The following is a 25,576-nucleotide window of genomic DNA, read 5'->3' as shown; positions in this document are numbered from 1 at the left end:
AATATATTCTTTATTATTCTTGTCCAGTGAATTGTCTGAGACTTTAAGTTCAATTTTTGATTTCTAGGAAACTGAAACCTATTCTTTTTATATTGTATCTTACAGTCTTCAGAGATCATTGACAGTTTTTTAAAGAAAAAAAATACTGTATTTTGGCGATTTAAGAAATAATTTAGATAACTATTTTACCCTTTCAAATAAAACCTCCTACTAATTGACTAATACTTTAAGCACAGGTTATTATGCTTAACTGATTTAGGTTTATGTGAACTTGAAATAATAGCATTAAGTTTTCAGCTATCTTAGCAACATCAAAAGGAAAGGACCAGTTAAATGCCACCTTTGCTCCTAAACTACCAAGAGCTCAGACACATACAAATTTCATGGCAAGTAATCTAAAACTCTTCTAAAAATGATTAACTGTTATTCTATCCAACAAGAAAACAAATACAACAGACCTATCTAATTAGTTAAGACACCAGATACTCATCATGCAGTTTCAGTGTCTAGTAACAAACCTCTAAACTGTAAAATTTGTTTCACAACTTCTAAGTACTAATAAACACATTTTAAAAGGTTGCTAGCCACTTTATATATAGAAGTATTTAAGTACACAATTATCAAGTGAATGTGCATGTACACCAAAAATTCTCAAGTCTAGATTCAGAGCTCAACCTGACAGTCTCCAAATATTCTACATATACCAAAGTCATTAGCATAACTTTTAAAAATAAAATTTTGCATGGGGTGGGAGAAATATGATTAAATAGCTGGATACTCCACCTCTAGAAAGTTGATAAGACATCAATCTATATTTTTCATGTCAAAATGTGACTGACTTGAGTTGGCCCAGGGACAAATTATCTTTTTATCTTATCAAAAATAAGAGTGCAAATGTAACCACTGGACATTAAAACAAAAACAAATAAGCATTTTAGAATAGTTTTTCAGTACTTTCAAGTTCTGACAAAATACAGTGCATTAAAAAATTAAATATGCCCATTTTGCTTACTGCTATCAGATTTTTAAAATAATTTTAATTTTTTGGTCCATATTCAGTAAGTAATAAAATTAAACTCTTAAGTTTTACTTTTTCATATTTAAGCTAATAGCTCTAGGGTATTCCTGAAAAAGAAATAATGTAATCATAAATAAATAATGTTAAAATATGCAAAGTAACAAATCTGGAATTGATGCCACTAATGGTGACCAATGGTGACTTTCCTTAAGCTTACATTTTAATATTTCCCTTAATGAATATGTCTCATACTTTTTTTTTTTTTTTGGTTGTTATTAACCACACCCCCACCCACTCCAAACACACCTGTGGACTTTATTAAACTCAAGAAAACAGCCTAAAATGTTGTTCACAATTTGTGTATTTGGCCAGGTTAAAAAAAAAAAATAGCTAATGATAAAAATGGCCTTCATTTTATTCTCAACTACTTTTGTTATATGTGTATTTTAAAATTCATTATTTAACAAAAAATGACTTTTAAAAGATATATTTCAAGTCTCAAAGTTAATTGGAAAGAAATGTGTAACATTTCGTTTGAAAATAATAGTTTCAGCAGATATATGCACAATGCCTACATGAGTTGTAATTCTGTCATCAAAACCATCACATTTTAGTATTTTTAAAGGAGAATTCAAGGTAGGAGAACTTTTTCTGCATTATGAAATTGATTTAAAGACAAGTACTTTTACATGTAAAAATAATTTACACTAAAAAACTCAAGCACAGAAGTCTGATATTTTGTTTATCAAAATAACAAGAACAAAATGAGCAATGAAAAAATAGCAAAAGCCATTACAAAAAATAGTAAATTCCTATTTAAATTCCTGTGTTCACACAGATTAAAAATGTTTATCAACTATATCACACAAATTGTAGCATACTTTAAGCTATAATATAGAAAGGTAACATGGGATATTTGAAATTTAAGCTGCACTTACCAAAATAGTTTTAACCTGAGTCTTTGATGTCTTCAGAAATGTACTTGACAGTAAGATATGATAAAGTATAATTATTATTTAGTAGTATAATTCAAGATTATTTTTCTTTGAATTTCTCTTAATACTGCTTCTTCTTAAATATTTGTGTAAAATTATAAATATTTATTACATTTTTGGGGTTCTCTGAACACAAGGGAGTGTATGATTTAAAAAGCTGTTATTTTTTTCCACTATACAAGCATATGAAGATGTCTTTCTTGTTCAAAATTCCTTATATTTAATCATATTTTCATATTTCAAGTTATTTTAGAACAAATGCAGGTCAAAAGATTATCATAGATACTTTTAATATTCCCATGAAATATGTCACACCCACTAAGGAATTTAATACAAGTTCACTAAAGAATATCAAATTAATCATTTCCTCCTATAAATATTTTCTTTTTATTTATTTTGTGTTGAGAAGTTGCAGTTTCAAGTACTATTAACAGAAAATACATAACAAAAGCTTCCTAACAAGTGAAAAAAATAATTATAAATGCTGGAAAAATTGGCCTCATTAACATATTTACAAACTTTTACTTAATACATACTCCATTGGAAATTAATTATATGACATTTATACAAGCATTAACATTTCCAGATCACTCTGAGTAATGAGCACTTCAGTTCTTTACTGTCTATACCCAAAGTTGAAAGTCACTCAGTTTCTGAAGGCAATACTGACAAGCATCAGAAATGGGTCAATCTGAGATGCTATTGACATATTGTTCTGTTCCTTCACCTAAAGATGTTTCTGCTGAATAAGTGTCCTTAAGCTTCTTTTTTTCTTTGCTCTGATCTTCCTGAAGTTTCAGAATTATGTTTCGGATTTCTTCTCTCTTTGTTCTCATTCTTGGGGGAGGAAACCAGTTTGCCAAATTCATAGGTAGTTCAAAATTGAGTATTGGATTCTGGAAATAAAAATATTAAATGCACATTAGAAAACCATAATAAGTATTTTAATTTCAATCACAAAAGCATTAGAGTTAAAAATGGATAATCAGTAAATTCATTTAATAAGTATGTACTCATTATCTGTCTCATGCCAGATATTGTGCTAGGCACTGGAGATAATGAGACAGTTTTTGCCTATAGATCTTGTAGTCTAGATCAGAGGTCAGCAAACTGTAGCTATTGGGCCAAATTCTGCCTACTGCCTGTTTCTGTAAATAAAGCCTTATTGAAAAACAGCCACAATAGCTGAACTGCAAGCAGGCATAGAAACTGCATGGCCACAGAGCCTAAAATATTTACTACTTGGCCCCTTTATAAATGGTTTGCTGATTCTGGTCTAGACAGACAGATAACTCAACAATTAAAACAATGGACACGACAGGTATTATGACAGTAGAAGCAGAAAGTCCTATGAAAATCCATGTCTGGGGGCTTAACACAATTCCAAGAAGTGATATTTACACTGAGACCTGAAGAATGAGAAGAAGTTGGTCCAATAAAGAATGACAGAAGCAACTGGGAAGAGTATCCCAGGTAGGAACATATGTACCAAGGCCTAGAGGCAAGAAAGAACATGACACAATATAAAAAACTGAATGACATAGAATGCTAGAGTAAGAATGGTAGGAAATGAGGCTAGAAGCTCGAACAGAAGTTGGGTCACACAGGCCATATGAAGGATTTTCATCTTTCACATGCATAAAATGATTAGACTTCAGCTTCTGGAAAACAACTGAAAAATAAAAGGCAGCAGGCTTGGAGACTGGTGTAGTGGTTCAGAATAGTGATGCCAGTTTCCTGGACGTAGAAAGTGGCAGCAGGAATAAAGGATTGCACATATATGACATTAAGTGATAGAATTCACAGGACTGAGTGCTATACTGGATAATGGATGAGGAAGAGGATGGAATCAAGAGAATTATAAAGGATATCCAAGAGTGGTGTGCATGGTTTTGTATATCTGAAGTCGAAGGAAGAAAGCATTATGAAGAAGGAATGGTCAACAGTGTAAAATGGTGAGGGGAGGTTGAGAATAATTTCAACATAAGGGCAAGAGTAAAGCCAGATTACAAAGATTTGAGAAACGAGTAGGATTTATGGAAATGAAGACAGTGAACATATAAATACTTCTCCATAAATATATCTGTAAAGGGGAGAAAAGAGGGTATAAGTCCAAATGATGGGAGAGATTTCTTAAGGTGGAAAGAGCGAGTGAAGAGGGAGAGCTGATCAGTGATGAGGCATTAGGTCAACAAACCTTGGATTTCATGAAGTATAAATAGTCTTTTTATTTTTAAAAAATTTTCCAATTTGGGAGTTTTTGCTCCCTGGACAAATTTTTGAAATGATAGTTTTCAAACTACTTAAAATATTTCCTTATTAATGTTTTTAACATTAATGTAAGGTCAAATACAGTTGACCCCTGGACAATGTGGAGATTCAGGGTGCTTACCCTACTGAGTCCAAAATCCACATATAACTTTTGACTCCCGAAAAACTTACCTAATAGCAGCCTACTATTGACCAAAAGCCTTATTAATAACATAGTCAATTAACACATATTTTGTATGTTATATGTATTATATTACTATATTCTTACATAAAGTAAGCTAGAGAAAAGAAAATATTACAAAAATCATTAATTAGGAGGAGAAAATACATTTATAGTACTGTACTATATTTTTCAAAAAAAAAAAAAAAAAAAAATCTGTGAAAAAGTGGACCCATGCAGTTCAAACCCATTTTGTCTAAGGGTCCACTATAAACTATTTTATTATTTATCATATCAGATCCAACATACTGAAACCCACCTCAAAAAAGCTCTCTACATACTGTAATACATATACACCACAATCACTGAAGTTGTTTTGCTGGGGTACTTTTGGATTAGAGCCTTTCATAACATCTTTGGAAAAACTTCTTTTGCTTCCTTTTTTAACTTCCCATTCCACCTCTAAATACCTGCAATAATGCACATACAGTAAGAATATACATATATAAGTATACATAGTCCCTCATTCCCACCAGAATACAAAGTACAAGTTATGATTTTGAACTTACTCTCTTAGAATTTTTACAACATTCGATCGAGAAGGGCCTCTAAGTGAGTCCATCAGTAGGATACAAGGTCTGCAGGGTAAAATGACCAAATGTTAACACTTTATAATGTTAAAGAACACATAAAAAGATGAGCATTAACAAGAGAATTTAAAACATTCAAAATTCCCCTGACTCCGTAAAGCTTGGGTGAAAAATAAATCTTACAGACACATACACCCCAATAATACTTAAATATCCACGGTTATACTAAATACCAAATTGTAGAATACTAACTGAACCATATCTTATTAGGAATATATTTCACTAAAGTTCTATAGTTAGTTCCTTAAAAGAATTCAAAATTTAGTAAAAAGTCAAAATAATTCTGAAAATTTGAACATCCCCAGATTCCAAATCACCAAAAGTGGGACCAAGCAAAGTAGAAATAAGTCCATTTCTTAAAAGTTCATTTATATTTTTTAGTGATCTGTATAACCCAACATGAGGCTCAAACCCACGACCCCAATATCAAGACTCACACATTCTTTCAACTGAGTCAGCCAGATGCCCCCAAATAATCCCATTTTTAACCAAAACCTGTTATAGATAGCAAAACAGGTAATCATCACACAGAAAAATTAGGGGTGCCTGGCTGGCCCAGTTGGTGGAGCATGCAACTCTTGATCTCGAGGTTGTGAGTTCAAGCCTCATGGTGTGTAGAGATTACTTAAAAATAGAAAAAAAAATTAGCCTAGAATCCAGTGTTTTTTGAATCCAATGAAGAATCCAGTGTAAGATTTAGAATCTGGTGTAGGAATCAGTGTAAGATTCTACTTTAGAACACTCGATATAAGTAACACTCAACCTTTAAAATATTGTTGTAAACCTAAGAGGAAGTCTAACGTAGTACAAAAAGTCTTGAATGTTTAAAGATCTGGGTTCTTCTTGACTAAAATTCTATGGGATTTGATGCAGATCTCTTAATTGCTGCAGCTCTCTACATTTTCATTTATTAATGAAGTTTGCTTTTCAAAAGCTGTTAATGGAGTTTCACCTAACATTTTCTACAAAAAAGTCAAAAGAAATGGAGTCTAGAAATAGGTAATACTTCATCAACTAAGTGATTCATAGACTCTGAAAAGCCCTCATGACATGTACTGTTTTTTTGTTTTGTTTTTTGTTTTCTGGTTTTTTTTTTAAAGCAAGCTCTACACCCACCATGGGGCTTAAACTCATGAGCCTGAGATCAAGACTCATATGTTCTACAGCCTGAGCCAATCAGGTGCTCCAGACATGTACTTCTGAAAACCAAACAGATTCACTCTTGAGACATGTCCCTAAGAACTGCCTTGAGTCACTCCACAGTCTTTACATAGTAGCTATTGAACCACTGTAAACGTCAATTCCCAAGTTACTGATCTGAATGTGAATGACAGTTCTTTGTCCTTTCTTTGCTCCAAATCAATGTATATCCAAAAGAAATAGTAGGTGTCTATGGGAATGTGTGTGCATACACAAATAGAAAATGGACAGAGAACTGAAAGGATTATCCATTCTGCCCAACTTGAGCCCTGGACATTCTCCTCACTCATCCTGACACGCTTTGTGACTTTTAGGCACTAGTTTAAATAAAAACTGTCCAGTTATGTTTTATTTTAGGAGGGTATGTAAATAAAATTTATCATGCAGTTTTCAAGATATAAAGTTAATGCTTACTGTTTACAGATGGTAGGCTTTAAATGCCACTGTCCTATTTCTGAATTGCAGTTGTCATCGGCAAGGAATCCGTCATCACTGCTATCATCCTATAAAAGACAGCCTGTTAGTATTAAAAATATATAATCTAAATAGTTAATAACCTCACAAAGTAGCACTATTGATGATAAAAATCTTTGTAGCAAATATGTAAATTCTTTTCCATTTAAGTGATCAGACATGAGAAAATGCAGTCACTCAATTGTAATTCTGTAATGCCATAACAATGACATTTTAATGAAAAGAAATTACTGATCAGAAGTCCATTGTTACATACGTTTGCTCAATGTAAAAGAAAATTTTAATGATTGAAAATATTATGATTCATTCTTCTTCAGTCAAATACTACTGCCCTGATTTTAGATATTTCTACAAAAATTTAGTTTGTTGGTTAAGACGACTGTTTCACAATAGGAGCATGAAGGACTTATATTTATTATTCTTTTACATAAATAATTTTCTCAAATCAGAAATATTTAAAGAGTTTTTGGAAACACCTTCTTGACAAAACCATATATCTGCTTCACTTGAGAGAAGAAAACTTAGTGACACTGTGTCTTATTCTGTCGATTATCTTGAATGTAAAACAAGACTTTTTCTATTCTTTAGAAAGTTTCTGGCAACCTTATAAATTAAATAATCAACAATGGAAATAATAATAGTAATTGTAATAATAATACATAGATTAGCTAGTTCACATAACTGTTACAACCAAAGGAGTGTAAGAACAGTGCTCTTTGTAAGCCTTTAATGTAATACATACAATGTGCCTGTGTAAGTTGCAGAGAAAAACTATATTCCTTAAACATATATTGTAGAGCAAGGGACATGACAAAAAATGGCTTTTGTTCACAAGAAGATTAAACAAAAAGGACAAATGGTACAGTACAGAGCTATCTTCACCACTAGATAAACTCAAAGTTTGTCTTAACAACTAAAGAAAGGTCAAAGAATTAAAGAAATGAAATGCTGTAGAATTCTTACAAACTTTTCCTTCAATATAAAGCCCTCTTTAACTGAAGTCATAAAATATTTCCAAAAATAGATTTTGTTCTTGGTGTAAATAAAATTTGTTATAGCAAATGAAACTCTAAGGAAATAATGAGAATTGACCTATGTTAGTTTTAACTAAATACTATGTGCTCCTGCCATGATACTTATACATTAATTTAGAAGAAAGAAAAAAAATCACTGGAAAAGTGGAAAAAATAATATAATTTTGTGGTGCTCATGTACCATATAATCAAGTATCTAAACATTTGCCTCTTGAAGAAGTTAGACCAAAGGTTAAGTATGACCCATAAATGTTTTAAAAGAGGAAGGGAAAGGGATGGTAAGGCTACTGGGGTGGTGGCTGGGTTCAGGTGGGAGAATTCATTTTCTATTAAATGGATGGCCAAAACTACAACAAAAACCCTAAAAGAAAATAATGCAAAACAACATTAATACATTTATGCTGTCAACTTCTGAATTAAAAACTCAGTTTGTGCTTTGAGATGAGACCCAAATTCAGAAGGCCTGTGTTACTGGTTGAAGGAATTGCCTATAGGACTCCAGGGAAAAATTTAATTAGATAAAATATTGGAGCTTTCTGCCAAGCATTAGGTTTTACCTGGTTATCCTGATCTTCTGAGAAGTCGATGAGTTCATCTTCAAGCATTTTACTGCCTTCCGCTGACTCATCACTATAGTTTAGTCTAATTTTGCTTAAACCATCTATATCAGTAAGAAACATTACATAATTTTTAAAAGGACATGCATATAACTTACAGTATATGATGTTAAAATTAATGCCAATTAAAACCTGCATTAACATGTAATATCATAAATATAACTTACTTTTTAAAAAAAGTTTATTTCTGAGAGAGAGAAAACATGAGTGGAAGAGGGGCAGAGTGAGAGAGAGAGAGAGAGAGAGAGAGAGAGAGAGAGAATACCAAGCAGTCTCCATGCTGTCAGCACAGAGCCTGACATGGGGCTTGATCTCACAAACCAGGAGATCATGACCTGAGCCAAAATCTAGAGTCGGACTGAGCCACCCAGGCACCCCTCACAAATATAACTTGCTTTTAATAAAAACCTGGACCAAGGGGCACCTGGGTGGCTCAGCTGGTTCAGAGTCCAACTCTTGATACTGGCTCAGATCATGATCTCACAGTTTGTGAGATCGACCCCACCTCAGGCTCTGAGCTGACAGTGCGGAGCCTGCTTGGGATTTCCTCTCCTTCTCTGCCCCTCTCCTGCTTACACTCTCACTCTCTTAAAATAAACATTAAAAAAGATAAAATTAAAAACAAAACAAAACACAAAACAACAACCCTGGATTGACATGTCAATTACGAAGTTACTTCTACAACTCAGACCCTAAAATTCATTAAAATTTAAAACTAGATGTCAATTATATTATTAAATATATGTATATTTAAATATGTATATAGATATATACATGTAGATATATAAAACATTTTTGTACTAGGTCTGCTAGTTATCTTTAGTAACAGAAGCTACAATAGTCTGAAAGTAACCTAATGTCCAAAAACAGAAATAGCAAATTGTAGAACATAAAATGAAATATTATATATTTTTAAAATTAAAATTGTAAAAATATGAAATATTGTACAATACAGATTAAAAAATAAAATGATTAATGGGGTGTCTGGGTAGATCAGTTAGTTAAACATCTGACTCTTGACTTTGGCTCAGGTCATGACCTCACAGTTTGTGAGTTCAAGCCATGCATTGGGCTCTGTGCTGACAGCATACAGCCTGCTTGGGATTCTTGGTCTCCTCTCTCTCTGCCCCTGCCCTGCTCGTGCTCTCTCTCTCTCTCAAAAATAAATAAGCTCTGGGGCGCCTGGGTGGCTCAGTTGGTTAAGCGTCCAATTTGGGCTCAGGTCATGATCTCGCAGTTTGGGAGCTCAGACCCTGCGTCGGGCTCTGTGCTGACAGCATAGAGTCTGGAGCCTGCTTTGGATTCTGTGTCTCCATCTCTCTCTCTCCCTCCCCGACTTGCACTGTCTCTAAGTCTCTCTTAAAAATAAACATTAAAAAAAAAAAAAAAGCAAAAAAAGCTTTAATAAAAAAAAAACGATTAAAATTAAGTAAAATAGGCTTGTTTTTGGACAAATAATAAAAGAAAAATATTAAAATGAAAATAATCAGTTTAGGATAGGATGTTGTGATTGGAAACATACCACTTAATATAATAATAAAACACTATGGTAAATCCTTTTGCTTTATGAAAAATAACCTGGATGGGTCAGTCGGTTGAGCGTCCGACTTCAGCTCAGGTCATGATCTCACAGTTCGTGGGTTTGAGCCCCACGTTGAGCCTGCTTTGGATCTGTGTCTCCCTCTCTCTCTGCCCCCTCCCTCACTTAAGCTCTGTCTCTCTCTCACAAATAATAAAACACACACACACACAAAGTTTTTCAATTAAAAAAAAAAAACAACCTTTCAATTGTTTTCAAACATCTGTATTTTTATGTTTGAAGGTAAAATATCTATATTTGAATAAAATCTGTCCAAATCCTCAGGCAATTCATTATTAATCAACTGTAATCAAGTTACTCTAGCAGCCAATTCTACAGAAGCTGCATCATATAAAATATACCTTACACAAGTTAAAAATATGTACATTTCAAAAAAAATGGAAAAAAATAATTTAAATGGTGTAGTCAATTCTTTCATTCAGTAAACAAATGTTCTGGCATAAACTGAGAGGTGGTAACTCAATCAGCTGTTCTTTTAATCAGTCCCAGTTCCTGAGAGCTTCTCACATAGTGAGATCATCTGAAGATGCCGAGTGAGATTCTAGAGTTTAAAACATATACATTTTTCATGTACCAGAGCAAGACAACATTTCATATAGTGCCCAACTGAAAAACCAGCAAATGAAAGTACTGATACTACACATTATTTTCCTACAATTGACCTTAACCTAATTCTTGTGATAAGATACAATTCCCACTTATTTACTACAGCATATTACCTGACATCAGAAGTCAACACTTGTGACTCTATATGTTTGATGGTTAAAACTATATTAAAACTGGGGTGCCTGGGTGGCTCAGTCAGTTAAGTGTCGGACTCTTGATCTCGGCTCAGGTCATGATCTCATGATTCATGAGATGGAGCCTGACTCTCCTGCTTGCACTCTCTCTCCCAAAATAAATAAACATTAAAAAACAAAACAAAACAAAAAAAACTATAGGAGCGCCTGGGTGGCTCAGGCGGTTAAGCGTCCGACTTCGACTCAGGTCATGATCTCGCGGTTTGTGAGTTTGAGCCCTGCATCGGGCTCTGTGCTGACAGCTCAGAGCCTGGGGCCTGCTTCAGATTCTGTCTCCTCTTCTCTCTCTGCCCCTCCTGTGCTTATGCTCGGTCTCTCTCTGTCTCTCAAAAATAAAGGTTAAAAAAACAAAACAAAACAAAACAAAAAACCCTACATTAAAACTGTCTAAATGCTTCATTTAAATCTTTTTAATTATATTCCCAGCCCAAATAGAAATCAGTTCTTGAAATATTAATCATAATCACAAAAATTGTTATAAGTTCTTATCCTAATTTTTAACATGCCATCATTTTATATAGAACAGACTATATAACCAACTTCTCTGAGGTAGTAGAAGCACCTCTAGAGAGCACTCTTATTTAATGTACTTTTGTGTGAGTGATCCCTTGGAAACATCTGATAAAAGTACAGAAATGTACAGACTTACTCTAGAGTACTATTTTTCAAACTGTGGGATACTATCATCACTGGATGAAGGCAAGCATTGAAAAGAAGAGAAAATATGAGGGTATCACACCCAATAAAAGTAAATTAATTTCCCTTAAGGAAGATACATTTGATATGGCTATACGCATACTAAAAACAAGATAAAAACAAAAAAAAGGGGGGGGGGGATAAACAAATACTAGAAAGGCAAACACATGATTCTACACTTGGATCTCCACTAGGATTTGTGAGGGTATTTACTTAAATTTAACTGGATACTACTTGACTAGAACATTAATTTGAAGGAAAGGGCTACCAGGAATTTCTGGGGTTATGCTCATATGAAGCCCTAGGCTTTGTCCCATTGCTTTAAGTCTTGAATTGTAATTCATTTTTTAAAGTGTATATATTTATTTTTTTGAGAGAGGGAGCAGAGGAGGGGCAGAGAGAGGGTTGGGGGAAGACAGAGAATCCCAAGCAGGTTCCGCACTGTCAGCGCAGAACCCGATGCGGGGCTTGAACTAACAAACCCTGAGATCATGACCTGAGCTGAAACCAAAAGATGCTTAACCGAATAAGCCACCCAGGTGCCCCAAACTTTAATTCATTTCTAATTTGAATTCACATTACAGTGTATGAGATTACTGATCAACGGAGAACTTTAAAGAAAATAGTTCTATGGAAATCTAATTCACATATCATACAATTCACCCATTTAAAGTATACAATTCAGGGGGTGTCTGGGTGGCTCAGTCAGTTAAGGTCTGACTCTTGGTTTCAGCTCAGGTCATGATCTCATGGTTTGTGGTTTAAGCCTCTCTTTCTGCCCCTCCCCTGCTAGTACGCATGCATGCTCTCAAAAAAAAAGTACAATTCAGTTGCTTTTGATATATTTACACATATGTACAACTATCATCACAGTAAATTTTAAAATCTCAATAGGAAACCCTATACCCTTCAACCATCATTTCCCTCCTCCTCACACTCCTGTCTGTCACACCACACTAGCCCCAAGCAGCCACTAATCTACCCCATAGATTTTCCTGTTTGGGAGAGTTCATGAAAATGGTATCATATAACATGTGGTCTTTTGTGACTATTTTCACAATAGTGTCAAGACTCATCCATGTTGTAGCATGTAGCAGTATTCCTTTTATGACCTAATAACATTCCATTGGATACATATATCACTAATTGATTATCCATTTGTCAGTGGATGAACATTTGGGTTGCTTCTACATTTTGGCTACTATGAAGTTGCTGTGAACATTCGTGTCCAAGTTTTTGTGTGCTTTTACTTCTCTTGGATATATATGTAGTAAGAATGAAATTGCTGGGTCATATATTAACTCTACATTTAATTCAACTTTACTTATTCTGAGAGAGAGAGAGAGAGAGAGAGAGCAAGCAGGGTAGGTACAGAGAGGGGGAGAGAGGGCGAGAGAGAACCCCAAGCAGGCTCTGCAATGTAGGCACAGAGCCTGATGCAGGGCTTGAACTCATAAACCGTTGAGATCATGACCTGAACTGAAATCAAGAGTTGGTTGCTTAACTGACTGAACTGCTCAGGCACCCTACATTTACTTTTTGAGGAACTATCCAGCTGTCTTCCAAAGAAAGCAGCTGTACCATTTTACATTTCCACTAGTAACATATGAGGGATTCTGATTTCTCCACATCCTCACCCACACGTTAGTATCTGACTTTTTAATTGTTGCCATACTAGTGTGATATGAAGAAGTATATCTCATTATAGTTGTGATTTACACTTCTTTTATGTCTAATTATCTCCATAACCTTTTCATGTGCTAATTGGTAAGACTGTTTTAAAGGGGATGAGAAACCATGCACACTTAGTCTTCAGAGTGCCAAAATGGTAATCTTTAAAAAAAAATTTTTAATGTTTATTTTTTTGAGAGAGAGGGAGAGCGAGCAATCAAGAGAGCAGGAGTGGGAGAGGGGCAGAGAGAGAGGGAGAGAGAATCCCAAGCAGCACTATCAGCACAGAGCCCAACGCAGGGCTCGGACTCACAAATTGCGAGATCATGACCTGAGCCGAAATCAGAAACTTAACTGACTAAGCTACCCAGGTGCCCCAGTAATTAATCTTTAATATGACTATTCGTTGCCTCTTTTTTTTATTTTACCCAAGTAGAAAATATGTCAAACAAATAAAAAATATTCTTACAAAACTCAACACTAGCTGAGTTACTAAAATAAAGTGGTAAAAGTACCAAGACAATGTTCAGGATTCTTAATTTTTGATAGGTTCTTTCTGAATTCATGTAACCTCTTCTATGCCTTATTCTCCAAAGAAACATATTAGATTTACTCACAGTTTAATAAGCAAGGCACATATCATTAGCATATTATGGATTTTATCAAGTAACTATTTTACTTTTGGGTTGGAGAGAAAATTAAATAATTTGATATGAAATTTAAGTATTGGCAGAGAAACTTTAGATTTCTCTAACAAGTGCAAGAAATATAGAACCAATTCAAGGAAAAAATACTGATTCAACAAAACTGAAGGAAAATAAAAAAGCAGAAGTTGGAGCAGTGCCCTTCTTCCCACTAAGAACCATGAAGGAGAGAGTGAGGAATAAGGAACTAACCTTTAATTGGAATGTCAACAACTATTTTGGAGGAAAAAGCTTTATTTTCTGACTCTAATTATTTGATCTCTATTTGCCCATCTGTAAATTACAAATGAACGAATTCATCTTAAAGATCTAAGACTGTCCAACTACTGTTTCTGCCAAATACATAAATTTCCTATAAAATAAGAATAAAACTAAGTTGTTATAAATGAAAAATGTAGACCTTATAGCACAATTTTTAAACATTCTATGAGGTGTGGAAAGCCACAAGAGAATTTCTTAGAGTGATGGAAAGATTCTAAATCTTGATTGCTATAGAGATTACATGACTGTACATTATTTATCAAAGCTCACTGGGCTATACTTAAAAGTGGGCAAATGTTATTGTAAGCAAGTCATGTCAATAAACATGACTTTAAAAAAAAAGTGTGCCCTAAAATCTTAATCCTATGTATAAGAAATCCAGTTTATTCTGAATTCCTTCATTCTTTCAAAATATTCAGAAACATACCTGTATGGTGCATAGAATTTAAATATTCATTCTGTAGGCCATTTTCGCTTTTAATCCTATCAACAACTTTCTGGCATGTGGATTCTCCTTTATTCGGTTCTTCATTTTCACTTGCAGTATGATTTATTTTTTTCAGACTACATTTCATACTGCCTATGTTTCTCCGAGAATGAGGGTCACTTTCTTCCTGTTCAGCACTTGAATCAATTCCAGCTATGCAATGTTTTTTGTTTAGCATCTTCTTAATTACAGGTTTGGCAGAAGAATTTTGTGAACTGTCCATTTCACTGGCTGAAGGAGAAGAAATACAACTGTCCTCTACAGTTGAACATTTTTGCATGACTGTATTTTCATGGTAATGAGGATTAGGTTCATACTTTGGTTTTTCCAAACCAGGGAAACAAACAACAGCCAAAAACCAGTGTGCACTGTAAAAAACAAATGAAACTACTGAATACATTATTTATTAGAAGAGCCTATTATATTTGGCAATATCGACTGAAATATTTTTTCTAAAGCCTTTGCCAACAAACTTATTAAGAATGCTCAATTATTAAGATTCTCTTATGTTTTATATGATCACTAATAGACTGCAATATCTACTCAAAAATAACATATTTTGTTCAGAATTATGTAGCCTGCATTCTATTTTGCAAACAATCCTTTGTATCTTTATTCTTTTGAATGAAAAATTCATTCTTATTTCTAGGCAACTTAATAAAATATAACTCCGATCACTGTAATTCACCATTTCCATTTACCTTTGTTTCTTGACCTATTTATGTGAAAGGATAGAAAACTAGCCTCAAGATTAAAATGTTTTCAGAAGTCTAATTAGACTATAATTTTGAACACTTTCTAAATATTGCACATATGTAGCTTTTAAAAGACTTTTACTATGTTTTTCTTAAGAATAAGATTAGGAATTGCTTAATATTGAAAATATTAAATAATTCTTTGTCTTATACTATACTGAAATGTATATATACTAAATGGAAATAGCATTTCTACTTTAAGCATTATTAGAAAACTTCAAATATTAGTAGAGTTCCAGCTATCAGGTGGGTGCTCGTGATATAGCTGAATTCAGTTATCACAGTTTCCAATAATAGGTTATAAGCCAGGAGTAAAAAGCTATACAGCTAACATTGACTAATATTAATCTAAAAAGGAATTTTATTAACTTACCATTTGCTAGACAGTGTTACATGCTATAGATGTCAGAGAACTTATTAGCTGAGTACAGCGTTTGTCATATAGTAGGTGTTCAATAGGTATTTGCTGAGAGGAAAAATGCTTAACTTGACATAAATAGAAGTTATTCTACATTCTCATTTTTACAAAATGTTAAGTTTCCCCAAGGTAATACTAAGAAACAATGTCTCTTCATCAGATTGCATTAAAAACAGGGTGACAGAGCCTGGCTTCATCCTCAGCATTATAAAGGCAAGATGGAGGAATGCTTCTCTCCTGTTCTTAAGTATTAATCCTCAGTATCCTGGGGACTTAGATCGGGCTGGCGTAGTACAAAGAGCAACACACCATCCTTCTCCCTTCCTTAACTCCAAGACATAGTTGACTGTAAATCACATCTCAATGTCAGAAAAGTTAAATGTGAAAAAATGTGTTTTGAAAATTAATATGGTATAATACTAATTCCCAACCTAAAGGTATAACCTAAGTCCATCATAGTTTTTAACATTTCTTAGGTATGACAATACATATAAACCATAAATTTTCTGTTGTACACCTAAAAACTAAGAAAAATTCTTTCTTCACCTAGCTGAAAGGATAAGGTTGAATCAGACACATCTGAGGTAACTTTCAACCTCTAAGAGACAGGGTTTTGCTTTTATGATCCCTTTTAATAGCAGCTACATTGACCTTAAATCACCAGTGGGAGAAGAGGCTAGAACAATTAATTTCACTTAAGATGGATTAGCTTACAGACTTTAAAAAAACTACCACCACCAGGAAAATTAAAAATAAAACAGCAAAAAACAGATACCTATCTGTGGCTGCACTCATTAGAAACCACAGGTCTCATGATTAACGTATGATTTTAAACAGAATTTCATTATTCTACTGACTGCATTTGTTTTTCATAGTGAGAAAAAAAGAGAACACATTCAGAAGCTAGTCTGGCACGCTTAGGCTTATTAGACATAAACAATCTTATTGAATATCAACTTCAGACAAACTTACTCCACAACCATAATAGACTGAGACAATGCAAGGCCATTTCTCAATTTGTCTAAGCAGAGACAAACTAGGTCACAGTACAACCAAATGAATACCAAATACTCCTCCTTTTTGCTAAATGGGTAAATGCCACTTTTTTACCCAAGCAAACAACTGCTTCCTTACACCTTTCCCCACATGACCAAACCAAAGCCCAAATTGTGTTAGAGGCTGTTTCAAACACACTTTTACTTAGAGGCTCCATGGCTGCCCATGGTGTGTGGTCCTTGATGCAAGGAACAAATCCAAGCTGTCCAACTACAGGTGCATTCCTAGGGGATTTTGGCTGGAAGGCACAGGAGAACAGAAAAATGAAATATAAAAACTCTCAAGTCTACACTCTGATCCTACACATCAATGCCTCTCTGGTCACTGTGGGAGAATAACATAAAATATTTAACCACCTCCATTTATTTAGAAAATAGCTTCAAGTAGTCAGCATGGTTTTCAATTTAAGTAAATTACATAAATCTAGTCATCTTTTCTTTTTTTTTTTTGGTTAAGAGTCAAAGTGTTTTTTAAAGTAAAGGTACAAAATCTTCTATGTGAGCTAGCCATTACTCTCCATAAGGAAGCCTTTTCACAGGCTGTTTGGTAGACCACAAGTGCCACTTTTTAAAACTGACGTTATTCTACATGGACACAGAAAACCTTTTTAAAATTAGAAAAATCTCTTGCCAGTGTTTATAAAATACGTCTTAAATGATTCACTGGAAAACTGCATTTTCATAAAATAAGCAGTATAATATGGACATACACAACAAATTTCAGAAAGAAGTTTAAAATGAATAAGTTCTTCACCTCATAAACACGTTTTCTAAAAATAACACGTTTTCATATTTATATAAAGAAAATTCTTACTCACGCTTCATTAAGGGGTACAAAAATAAAATCCTTCTCAAAAATGTCTACATGCCGGGTCCATGTTTTTACTCTCCCATGTCGCTTTTGCTGTATTCTGTAAGACAAGAGATAAACTATCAAGCTTCTGAAGTGTTTCCAATGCTTATATGCAGCCATTTAAAATTATGAAGGCTACGATGTTAACAAAGAAAACAATTGTGTAAGATGATTTAACAAGCTGGGAAAAGAAAGCAGAACATCTCAGATGGACCCAGGAAGATGTGAAACTGCTCATTACTGAATCTGCAAGAATTATTTAATTCCCGCTACTACTTACTCGGTGAACCAGTGCTACCATTTATATTACTACATACTAGCAACTATATTGAGAAGTGTACCAGACCATGACCTGAAGAGAAGAGAGCAGGAAAAGTGAGCATTACGGTAGATGAAATAAAAAAGACTATGAACATTGGTCTAACCAATCACTCTCATCAACTCTAAGAGCTAAAATTAGGAAATCACTGAAACAGTATGAAATATTATTATGCACAGCAGCCATCAATTCAAGACATTTGACAGAACTTAGGACACTCTGTATATATCTTTTGGCCAATTATCAGTACATATTAGAGCTGGACGTAATCAGTATGTGGAAAGGAATTATAAACAAACTGACTGGAGCTTAATATATAGAACAGTATTTCCTTAACTTGTCTGAGCACAATTATCCAAATAACTTATTAAAAGTACAGATTTGGGGTGCCTGGGTGGCTTAGTCAGTTGAGTGCCTGACTCTTAATTTGGGCTCTGGTCATGATCTCACTGTTAATGAGATTTGGCCCCATGTTGGGCTCCGTGCTCTTAGCGCTTGAGATTCCTTCTCTCCTTCTTTTGCTCTCTCTCAAAATAAATAAACATTAAAAAAAAAAATTCTTCTAAAAAAAAAAAAGTACAGATTCACAGGTTGCTCTCTTAAATATTATGAATGGAACATCTAGGGTAAAGCAAAGCCATCTGTATTTAATAAGTATCCAAGTAATTTTTTTTTTTAAACTATCAGGCATATTTGGGAAATACTGATTTAGATATTGGACCAATAATCTTTATTGAATTCCAGGTATTCTTGAGGCTTTAGAGGACTATGAATTGACAACAGAATTAAAAGATATTGCCGCAGTATAAATTAAGTACTTTTTTAATTAAATTAAACTTGAGAGACTTACTACAGATCTATTAAATATTTTCAGATTTTGACTTACGACAGATTAGTTGTTTCATGTAGATTTCTTCTTTCTCTCTGATTAAGGCGTTTATAGAAAAAAGAACTGAATATATGAATTCGGTCAGCTTCTTCTTTCTTCAGTTTTTCAAGCACCAAATATCTATTTTATTAAAACAAGAAACAAATATAATGAATTTAACAGTTTACTTTATATCAGAAACAAACAGTGATCAAGCATCTATTTAGCCACCACTGTCTCTATTTCTTAAAACTGAAAGAATTAGCCAAGTTTACATCATATTCTAGACAATGATTAATAGATTATTTTCAAGGAATGAAAGTGATATTTGAGAATAGAACTATGATTTGCAAGATCTGATTTTTAAAACAAGGGCACATTCATGAACGTCCATAGAAATATTTATGATAGTCAAAAAGTGGAAATGACAAAAATGCTCATCAACCAAAGAGAAAAATAAAATGTGATATATCTACACAACGGAATATTTAGTAATAAAAAGAAATGAAGTATTGATACATGCTGTAACACAGAATAGCCTTGAAAACAATACGCTGAGTGAACACACTAGTCTCAAAGGACCACATATTGCATGATTACATGTATATGAAATTTTCAGAGGAGGAGATTGGTGGTTGCCTATTGTTGGGGGTAGGGTTGGAGAGAAATGAGGACTCAATGCTAATGGGTACTGGGGTTCATTTGAGGGATGAAAATGTTCTAATATTGATTATGATGGCTGTACAACTGTCTGAATATATTAAACCACTGAATATATATTTTAAATATTTTTTAAATTGTTTTAGTAATCTCTACACCCAACATGGAGTTCAAACTCACAACCCCAAGATCAAGAGTCACACACTCTTCCAATTTAGTCAGCCAAGCACCCTTGAATATATATTTTAAGTGAGTATTATAATGGTATGTGCATTTTTTCTCAATAAAGCTGTTATTTTTATGAACTGTTTATTCTGTTTTAAATACCTCAGTCAATAAAACATGAAGACCAAACCACAGACTACTCTTTATAAAGACAGAAAATTAGAAGCTGTACGAAAGTGAAATTGTAATAATGACTTTTTTAAAAGTGATCTTACATGGGTTCTAATTTTTACTTGCTTGGTTGTTTTTTCTATGGGTCTATATCAAAACAAACAGTGGTGATCCTTAATATTATAAAAGGAAATTATGATTAACTGATAATGCTCCAAGCTCCCTCAGAGAAGCTATGCAAATTCAGGCTTATGACCATATTCATTTTATTAATATGAAAAGCATCTGAAAGCCTTATAAAATCTTACACAGAAACAGCAAATATCCCACAGGACATATCTTTGAGACTGGTCACTTTTATCATAATATTTGAACTTTTTTTTAAAGCTCAACTTCTGATGAACAGGATAGAACTTATAGATTTCTTGCTTTAGGGCAACTCAGTGTGTGCCCACAAAAGATACTCTAAGACAATAAATTACCTCATGGCATAATTTATATCAACTGCTGAATTCTACAATTACATACTCAAAACAGAACATGTCCTGAACTAGATCTGAATGTAGGACCTACACCACAATGGATGAACCAGGCAGCTTTTACTTCCCCAAACTACATGACTATTTTGTAAAATTAAAATGAATAAACACATAATTCAACTTCAAAAAGGAAAGATATAAGCGATTTAAGAAAACTGATGCTCTACTTCATATGTAAATAAATCTATGCTTTTTAATTAAAAGTACCTAGTTTTGTCTTTATGATCTGATATATATATCCATAAGTATTTCTTTGACTATATATGATCGAGAGTTGCATGTGCTACAGATTGAGCCAGCCAGGTGCCCCATGTCTCTTATTTTAGAATAAAAGGGAAAATCCAAGTTTATTACAACCAAGTAGTAGGAATTTCTTCGATTTGGGTGCATTTTTTTCTTTTACTGCATAAATCACTTAAATATCAAATATCATAGTAAAGCTGTTTGCTTGCTTACTTCATAAAACGAACAATCTAACAATCATTTTATAACTTTTTAAATTGTGTCACTAAATTAAAAGATGACTTTAAGGTTAATCTGCAACTCTGTGTGACTTTGAAGGTAGTTTTTACTAAAATAATTATTTTCTTTTCCACATTTCATTAACACTGTCTAGATGCAATACCATACTATTTCTTTTAATACTGGCAAAGTTTAAGTTTGTCACAAATAAATGGAGGCTAAATAACAATGAATGGGTCACCTAGATATCAAAGGGGAAATCAAACTACACAGAGACAAATAAAAATGAAAACACAACAGTCCAGGGGCTCCTGGGTGGCTCAGCCAGTTGAGCATCTGACTCTTGATTTCTGCTCAGGTCATTATCCCAGGGTTGTGGGATTGAGCCCTATGTCAGGCTCCATGTTGTGCATGGGGCCTGATTAAGATTCTCTACCCCCCCACTCCCTCCCCCACTCATGCACTCTCCCTCCAAAAATAAACAAACAAACAAACAAATCTTTGGGAAGCAACAAAAGTTGTTCTAAGAGGGATAATTATAGCAATACGGGCCTACTTAAGAACCAAGAAAAAATCTCAAAAAAGTTACCTAACCTCACACTTCAAGGAGCTAGAAAAAGAAGAAACAAAACTGAAAACAAATCGAAGGAAGGATATCATAAAGACTAAAGCAAACATAAATGAAGTAGGGACCCCCCCCCCCAAAAAAAAAAAAAAAACAACAACAACAAAAAAAACAGGTCAATGAAACTAGGAGCTGATTCTCTGAAAAGATAAACAAAATTGATAATCCTTTAGCCAGACTCATCAAGAAAAAAAGAAGACTCAAATAAATAAAATCAAAATGGAGGAGAAATAACAACCACCACAGAAATACAAAGGATGAGAGAATATTATGAAAAAATGTATGCCAACAAATTTGACAACTTAGAAGAAATGGATAAATTCCTAGAAATATATAACCTTCTAAAACTGAAGCAGAAACAAAAAATTAGGACAGATTATTAGCAATGACATTGAGTCAGTAATCAAAAATCTCCCAACAAACAGAAGTCTAGGACTGGATGGCTTCTCTGGTGAATTTTTCCAAAACTTTAAAGAAAAATTAATACCTATTCTACTCAAACTATTCCAAAAAGTAGATGTGGAAGGAAAGCTTCCAAATTCACTCTACGAGGCCAGCATTACCCTGATACCAAAACCAGTTAAAAACACTACCAAAAAAGAGAACTACTGACCAGTATCTCTGATGAACATAGATGCACAAGCCCTCAACAAAATATTAGCAAACCAAATCCAATTATACATTTAAAAAATTCATTATTCACCATTATCAAGTGGGATTAATTCCTGGGATGCAAGGGTGGTTTAATATTCATAATCAACCAACATGATACATCATATTAATAAGGGAAAGGGTAAAAACCAGATGATCATTTCAATAGATTCAGCAAAAGCATCTCATAAAGTACAATATGCATTCATAATGAAAACTCTCAACAAAGTTTAGAGGGAACATATGTCAACATTACAAAAAGTCATATATGAAAAACCCACAGTTAACATCATATTCAATAGTGAGAAACAGAGCTTTTCGCATACAATTAGGAACAAGATGACTGTCCAATCTCAAAACTTTTATTTAATATAGTACTGGAAGTCCTACCCACAGTAATCAGACAAGAAAAAGAAATAAAAGGCATCCACATTGTTAAGGAAGAAATAAAACTTTTACTTTTTGCAAATGACATAATACTATATATAGAAAACCCTAAAGACTCCACCAAGAAACTACGAGAACTGATCGATGAATTCAGTAAAGTCACAGGACACAAATTTAATCTACAGAAATCCGTTGCATTTCTATGCACTAATAATAAAGTAGCAGAAAGAGAAATTAATAAAGTACCTAGGAATATACGTAACCAAAGAAGTGGAAGACCCATACTCTGAGAACTATAAAACACTGATGAAATAAACTGAAGATGATTACATGCTCATGGATTTGGAGAATCAATACTGTTAAAATGTCCATTCTACCCAAACCAATCTAAAGATTTAATATAAGCCCTATCAAAATACCAATTTTTTTTTTACAGAAGTAGAACAAGTAATACTAAAATTTGTATGGGACCAGAAAAGACCCAGAATAGCTAAAACAACCTCGAAAAAGAAGAACAAAGCTAGAGGTATAACAATCCCTGATTTAAAGAATTACTACAAAGTAGTAGTAATCAAAACAATATGGCACTGGCACAAAAATAAACACAGAGATCAATGGAATAGAATACAGAGCCCAGAAATAAACCCACATTTACATGGTCAATTAATCTAAAATAAAGAAAGCATGAATACACAACAGGGAAAAGACAGTCTCTTTAACAAATGGTGTCAGGAAAACTGGATGGCTACATGCAAAAGATTAAAACTGGACCACTTTTTTATACCATACACAAAAATAAACTCAAAATGGATTAAAGACCTAAATGTGAGATCTGAAAACTGTAAAAATCCTAGAAGAAAACATAGGCAGTAATTTCTTTGACATCGTCACAGAAATGCTTTTCTAGATAGGATTCCTCAGGCAAGGAAAACAAAAGCAAAATTAAACTATTGGGACTAAACCAAAATTAAAAAAAAAGCTTTCACAAAGTGAAGGAAACCATCAACAAAATAAAAAAGCAACCTACTACATGGGAGAAGATATCTGCAAATGATATATTCAATAAAGGGTTAATATTCAGAATATATAAAGAACTTCTACAACTCAACATGGAAAACAACAACAATCCAATTAAAATGGGCAGAAGACATGAATAGACATTTTCCCCAAAGACATACAGATAGCCAACAGACACGTGACAAGATGCTCAACATCATCAATTATCAGGGAAATGCACCTGAAAACCACAATGAGTTATCACCTTATGCCCATCAGGATGATTTAAAAAAAAAAAAAAAAAAGAAAGAAAGAAAGAAACAAAAGAAATGATTAAGTATTGGTGAAAATGTGGAAAAAAAGGGACCCTCATGCACCACTGGTGGGAATGCAAATTGGTGCAGCCACTGTGGAAAACAGTAGGAGGTGCCTCAAAACCTAAAAATAGAATTACTATATGATCCCAGTAATTACACTACTGGGTATTTATCCAAAGAAAATGAAATCACCAATTTGAAAATACATATGTACCTCTATGTTTATCACAGTGTTACTTAACAATAGCCAAGACATGGAAACAACCCAACTGGTCATCCACAGATGAATGGATTAAAATGTGGCATACACACATACACAATGGATTATTACTGAGCCATCAAAAAAGAATGAGATCTTGCCATATACAACAACATGGATGGATGTAAAGGGTATATGCTAAGTAAAATAAGTCAGAGAAAGACAAATACCATATGATTTCACTCATGCATGGCATTTAAGAAACAAGACAAACTGAAAATAATAGACAACCCACCCCTACACTTTTAAATACAGAGGACAAACTGGTGGTTGCCACAGGAGAGGTGGGTGGGGAGATAGATGAAATAGATAATAGAGATTAAGCATGCACTTATCTTGATGAGCACTGAGTAATGTATAGAATTGCTGAACCATTATATTGTACACCTGAAATTAATACAATACTGTCTATTAAGAAAAGCACTGTGAAAAAAAGCTCGTTTCCTACTTGCAGAGTTAGAAATGGAAAAGAATGAACAGCTCTGGTAATAGCTGAATTACTTATTTTAATATAGTGAAATTTAAGATAAAAGTTTCTTTTTAATTCATTTCCAAACATGTCATGAGAGAAATACAACAGATTTTTCTAAAAACCATGGATTTCGTTAGGTTTTCATTTCCATTTGGAATGCAGATTTGGATCAGAAAAGGCAGAACCTTTAGATAATACACATTTAATGTAGTTTTAAAGTACTAATGTAAAATGTCAAGGGGCCCCCTAAAATGTAAAAAATTTAAGAGTATACACACATACTATAAAATCTCTACCACAATATAAAAAGATAGATGTATGAAATATAATAAACTAAATGTAAACAAAACACATTCAACTTTATATGCTTTCAAAAGCAAAAGCTATTTTAAAAATAAATAGATGTTAAAAGTAAAGTGATGAAGAAATATATACCATGTACACAAAAACCAAGACAAAGCTGGAGTAACTACATTCATTTTGAACAAAGACGGCTTAAGCACAGGGAGATTATTAAGGATATAGAGGGACAAAGGGTTGATTCTCCAAAAAAACCCCCATAAATGTGTATGCATCTAACAACAAATATTCAAAATACATAAGGCAAAAATGAATAGGTGTACAACATAATAGTTCAACAATTCTATACACTAGTGTTCATCAAGTAAGTGTACTCTTAATCTCTATTATCTATTTCACCCCCCTCTCCCCCCACCTCTCCTCTGGCAACCACCAGTTTGTTCCCTGTATTTAAAAGTCGGGGTTGGGTTCTTTTTTTCAGTTTGTCTTGTTCCTTAAATGCCACACATGAATCAAATCATAAGGAAAAATAGACAAATCCATTATTATACTTGGAGGCCCACAACCTTCTGAATAATTGATAGAAGAAGTGGGCAGATGATCAGTAAGGACAAAGATGACCCAAACAGCACTATCAAACAGCTTGACCTAATAATTGACACTCAT

The 25,576-nt window shown here is 33.5% G+C and overlaps 1 protein-coding gene across 2 annotated transcripts in view; it reads right to left on the bottom strand.

The window, feature by feature from the left end:
* Nucleotides 1-1,745: 1,745 nt before the first annotated feature.
* Nucleotides 1,746-25,576, bottom strand: part of SENP6 (SUMO specific peptidase 6) — a 115,082-nt gene continuing 91,251 nt past the window's right edge. For both annotated transcript variants that reach the window (XM_049652893.1, XM_049652894.1), the window contains 8 exons: nt 18,925-19,047; nt 17,685-17,777; nt 14,579-15,006; nt 8,360-8,463; nt 6,709-6,797; nt 5,014-5,082; nt 4,764-4,914; nt 1,746-2,909 (listed from right to left, as the gene is read on the bottom strand). In XM_049652893.1, coding sequence (XP_049508850.1) covers nt 2,700-2,909; nt 4,764-4,914; nt 5,014-5,082; nt 6,709-6,797; nt 8,360-8,463; nt 14,579-15,006; nt 17,685-17,777; nt 18,925-19,047 — 1,267 coding nt within the window. In that variant the 3' untranslated portion in view covers nt 1,746-2,699. The remainder of the gene's footprint in view (nt 2,910-4,763; nt 4,915-5,013; nt 5,083-6,708; nt 6,798-8,359; nt 8,464-14,578; nt 15,007-17,684; nt 17,778-18,924; nt 19,048-25,576) is intronic.

The sequence above is a fragment of the Panthera uncia genome (assembly GCF_023721935.1).
Source record: "Panthera uncia isolate 11264 chromosome B2 unlocalized genomic scaffold, Puncia_PCG_1.0 HiC_scaffold_24, whole genome shotgun sequence".
NCBI lineage: Eukaryota > Metazoa > Chordata > Mammalia > Carnivora > Felidae > Panthera > Panthera uncia.
Note: the sequence above shows the minus strand (reverse complement) of the source record. Positions and strands in the feature narration are given on the sequence as shown.